At 48.7% G+C, this 4,874-nt stretch overlaps 1 protein-coding gene and 1 long non-coding RNA gene across 3 annotated transcripts in view; one reads left to right on the plus strand and one right to left on the minus strand.

The window, feature by feature from the left end:
* Positions 1-2,380, plus strand: part of LOC102499057 (uncharacterized) — a 3,417-nt gene extending 1,037 nt beyond the window's left edge. The window contains exons 1-3 of one of the 2 annotated variants that reach the window (XR_335345.3): positions 7-584; positions 696-799; positions 1,896-2,380. This is a non-coding gene — a long non-coding RNA (uncharacterized LOC102499057). Of the gene's footprint in view, positions 1-6; positions 585-695; positions 800-1,895 lie in introns of those variants that run through there. The other variant, XR_001370774.1, reaches the window with a different exon arrangement.
* Positions 2,381-3,398: 1,018 nt separating this feature from the next.
* GARNL3 (GTPase activating Rap/RanGAP domain like 3) overlaps positions 3,399-4,874 on the minus strand; it is a 139,452-nt gene continuing 137,976 nt past the window's right edge. Inside the window, exon 29 of the mRNA XM_006154090.3 lies at positions 3,399-4,316. Within this exon, the coding sequence (XP_006154152.1) occupies positions 4,139-4,316 (178 nt within the window). The 3' untranslated portion in view covers positions 3,399-4,138. The remainder of the gene's footprint in view (positions 4,317-4,874) is intronic.

Below are 4,874 nucleotides of genomic sequence, written 5' to 3' on the forward strand. Positions count from 1 at the left end.
TAGCACGGGGGCGGTGGGGGAAGCGCATTGGACCCGCCCCTAGGACCGAGCTGTCCAATGTAGAGGTGGAGGCGGAGTTTGTGTCTGGGCCCGGAGCATAGCCGTCCAATTGCAGTATGGTGCGAACCCGGAGGTGGGGCCAGTAAAACTGCCCCAGAACTGAGCTGGCCAATGAGGAGGGAGGGCGGGGACTGTGTGACTTTTTTGTTTTGCTTGGAGCAGCCTCTCAATCTGGCTTCAACCAATGAGGGACGAAGGTGGAGCACGTGGGCCCCAGCCAGAGACTCGCAACCCGCGGAGGAGGCGTCTGCCGCTATCCTCCCGCTCGCCTGTGCAGTTTCTGCTCCGTCCTACTGGCTGCCCTGGGACCTGGATTGGAGGGGCCTGATCTTTCTGTCTGGCCAGTTCTGCCCTCTGAGAGCCCCAGGGTGGAAGTAGCCTGTCTTGGGGAGTTTCTTCTCAGAGACTATCCCAGCACTCCAGCTCCCGCTGGGCTCCTGGGGACAGAGTTGTGGCCTCCAGATCGTTGACGACCACAGAACCGCCCATAGCTATAGCCTCCAGGTTCCAAAGACCAGTGTTAGGTGGAGTTCTCATGTGTGACTTCTCTGGGCTTTCAACGGTGAACGCCACGCTCCCTGTTAGGATTCCTAACTCTTGAATCTTATTATCTCCCAATGTTGTGTCCCTTGCAGGATTTTAATGGCCTCTCCACTCATGCAACCAAGTCACCGTTGGAGGTGAGGATGATGAAGCTCTGGCATCTCGTCATTTGTACCCGATTCATAGAGCCAACACTGTGAGTGCAGGCTGCTGGGTGGAGGGCTGTGGTAATTCTGGAAAGAACCAGGGCTGTGGGAGTAAAAGGCTTGGCTTCTAATACTTCTCTGGGCCTCTGTTTCTTCATCTTTAAGTGGCAGTGATAATCACCTTCCAGGAGAGCTGTGAGCAGGGTAATGTATGTAAAGGCCCAAACGCAGGCAAAGCAGTAAGTCAGCTGGTATGATTATGATAGTTTGACCTTTTGCAGTCACCTGACTGTACTGGCCACCAACATTTTTCAGTCTTGACTATGAGATGATCTTTAAAGATAGGCTTTATCTTTAAAACCCCTCTCTGCTGCCAAGGCATCTTGTGCTTGCATTGTAAATTCTAATCACAGAAGCAATAACTGCTTTGGAATCACCTGTTTACTTCTCTCCTTCCCCAATGGACGCGACCTTTTCTGGACAGTAGGCACTTGGTGTTTGAGGATAAATACTTCAAACTCTGGGCAAACTGTTGTAGTCAGACGGTCCACATGGCCAGTGGGGGAGCAGAGGCTTGTTATGTGAGACCAGCTAGCACCTGCTAGCCTCGAGTTGTGGCACCTACGCCTGTTTACTTCTTGGCCCTTGTAAACAGAGGCTATCGCCAGAACAGGCTCCCACCCCTTCTCCCAGCCCTCACTGGGCTAATCAGCAGGTTCCCCTTTTGCCCCCTCTATATATACTCAGATCTGTGATTCCTGTTAAGTCGTGGGTGGCTCTAATTCAGCCGATTTGGAAGAATGCTCTCAATAGCCCTTGTTTTTTTTTAATTCCAGGCTAAGAAGAAACTTCAAGGAAAAAAGATAGGAAAAACACAGATACAAGCTGATAAAACTCACAATTTTTTTTAAACATAAAACACAACAGCCAGATCCAGTTGACATGAGGCACTCGGCCTGGCTCTGTGGGGCAGATGGGGAGAGCAAGGGTTCTGGGGTCAAAGAACTCTCAGGTTCAAATCACTTTCCTTTTCTGAGACTCAGTTTCCTTATTTGCAAAGCAGGATTAATAAAGTCTAATTCACAAAACGGTGGGTGGGCTTGAGATACAATGTACAGTTGACTTGGTGTTTTTTTCTCTCTACAGGAAAAGGGCATAACAAAACACAAAGAGAAGATGAGAACAAGAAATGCTGCAAAGAATGTGAGCAGACATACTTGGTTAGAAGCAGCCTAGCAGGTCACACCTAAGAAAGTGCTGTCTTTACCATTTCCTATTGTCTTCTGATCAAAAGGAGGCAGGCAGCCTTCAGCTTTGGCTCCGTTGTGCTCCAAACGTCTGTAAGATCCGCCAGGCCAGGAGCCTGTCAAGCACAGCCCTCTGCACTTAGAGAAGACCTGCAGAAGCACTCTTCGGAGCTGCTCTAACAGAGAAGTCATTGGAAGTTTCTTCTGGTGGGTGATGTAGGAAAAAAGACATATAATAAAATGGAATCAGAGCTAGCCCTACGGTGCAGTGGTTAAATGCTGTGCCTTGAGATCTGGATCCTACATTGCTGAACGTGGCTCGAATCCCAGCCCCAGTGGCTTGAAAAACACACCAGGTGTTGTGTGTGTGTCCCAAATCCTGAAAGGAAGGAAAAATGGAGGGGGAAATGGTGGCAGTGTGGCCATGCCCTGTTGGGGGGTGCTCGTTCTCTGATAAGTGCATACACCCTCTGGCAATGAGAAAAAGGGATCAGCTAGACTAAAGCCGAAGGTAAATTACCCTCTTCACCCAAATTAACATCGTTGTGAACAACATCATTCAAATTGGATTTCTCCCCTTTGCTCTCCTCTGGGTATAGATGGACATGTCACTATTTTATGTGCACTTGGTCCAATGCACATTTCTTTTTTTTTAAGATTTTTGCCATTAGGTATGTACACTTGCCAGAGAGTGAGAGAGAGACAGAGAAGAAAAATGAGAAATCACCCCCTGCGGAGGTGGGGTGGGGATGGCCATCTGCTATTCCTTCTCCATTCTCTTCCTGGGATTTTGGGCATGCATGCACACATGGCTGGTGTGAGTTCTCAGCCGCCAGGTCTGGAACTTGAACCGTGCAGTTGGCCGTATGGGATCCAGTGCCTGAATCTCCATGCCTCCTGCTGGCCCCCAGTGCATATTTCTTTCTGCTCAGTATGAGGAGGAAACCAGGGGAGGCAGATACATGTGGGAGGAAGGATATCGTGTGGTTCACGTGAGAGAGCATGACAGGCCAGTGGGGACAGCCTCGGGAAAGGCCTAAGGTTGCCCTGTGTATGCCAGTTTTATGTTCTCACCATCCAGGGCTGGCTGAGGCAGGGCTGGATCACAGTGTGGGGACCCTGCCTGGGGTGCCTATTTCTCTCTCACGGACAAAATGGGTGGATTAAAAAACAAGGGGAGAGGGCAGCCCTATGGCTTGATGGTTAAGGGAGTTGGTTCTCACACAACAAACTGCGTGGTTTGAGTTCCAGCCCCAGTGGCTTAAAAAACACGCTAGGTGTGTGTAGATGTGTACCCCAAATCCTGACAGGATGGAGAAATAAGAGAGAAGGGATTGTGGCATGACTATGCCCCACTGAGGGGTGCTTTATCTCCCTCTCTCTGACTCTCTTTTGCAAATGCACATGTTCTCTGGCAAAAAAAAAAAAAAAGGCAAGGCAAACCCAAACAAGAGGCGAGATTTGACAATAATGTACTTTTGATCACAAGGAGTAACTGTTCCCTGGTTATATGATTTCAGAGCAACAATAAAGCCAGGTAAATAATCTTAAGACTTTTAACAAGCACCTCTAGCCTAGTATTTTCCATGAGACAGAAAGGAAGGAGTTTCTAAGGTCTAACTAGTTAGCATTTCTTAAGCGTCTCTACAGACAGGAACGCAGCTGGTTCCAATCACAGTGAACTGAAACAGCAACGGGCCAAAGGTGCAGAAAGAAAACTTATTTATGATCAATTCCAAAAACAAAGGCTTTTCTTTATCAGAAGAAACATATTATGTGACATAAATCAAAACTGCAATGAAAAAATAATTCTCCATCTAGATATATCAAATATAAGAGAACGTTGCATAAGTAAGAATGAACGTCTTGATTTATTCAAAGTTTCAGTCTAAAACTTCAATGAAATCTACCACCTTTATTACAAGGGGACTGATGGTTCTTGAACAGAAAGAAACAAAGGTCAAAAAAGATGGCACCTAATGTGGGCGAGTGACCCAGACTGGCCGAGTGTGCAGGGTTTGGTCCGACAGATCACCGACAAGGCTCGAAGCCACTTTTGTTGAGAAAGGACATCAGAAACTGTTGAAAGAGTATAAACCTCCATAAGAAAACTAAAGATGGCAAACGAGATTTGAACTCTGTTCACTTCAAGTCAATAATGTCGTCATCTGAGGAGGCCAGGAGCTGGAAGGGGCTGCTGCTGGACACCGGGCTGCCCTCTCTGTCTGCTGCAGGGTCCCTGTCAGAGGCTGTCAAGTGGATGTGCCCTGCGGGATTGGCTTCTGAAGTCGAAGGGCTTTCCAAGGAGCCTGACGTAATCCTGGAGGAAAAGAGTCACTGTGAGATGACCTCTGGGAGCGCTGAGGAACAGGGCCCACTCTGGCAATTTTCCACTCGACCTCCTCAAAAGCTTGTCTTTCCCACCTCCCAGCCTTGACTGGGACCTGCAGGAGCCTCCCCTGCCTGCCAGCCCAGGCTTTCTGCAGTCAGGCAGCCCTAGCGCATGAAGTTGTTGAGGATTCCAGACAGGCTGTCACGCAGAAGGTGCTCGGGGGGTATTACTCACTTGTCCGAAGTGCAAATCTGGGTAAACCATCCCATGGCTCCCCATGGCCTGAGGCTAAGGTCAAAACTCCTCCCCACTGCCTGTCCTGGGTTAGGATTCTGTTGGCTCTCCAACTTCCCTGGCCAATTTCCACCCCCTCTATTGTCGTCAGCTACTCAGGGCCCCCTCTTGATATAGCTACCTAATTAATTTAACCAAAACTGGTTTCCACTTTGCAGGGAGTTCATACGTTCAACAAAGGCTCACTGCTTGCCTGCCTCTGCCAACTCTTGACCTCATATCATCCAGGCTTGGTTCTCTGTACTCAAGCCT

The sequence above is a fragment of the Tupaia chinensis genome, unplaced genomic scaffold (assembly GCF_000334495.1).
Source record: "Tupaia chinensis unplaced genomic scaffold, TupChi_1.0 Scaffold000394_1, whole genome shotgun sequence".
Lineage (NCBI taxonomy): Eukaryota > Metazoa > Chordata > Mammalia > Scandentia > Tupaiidae > Tupaia > Tupaia belangeri.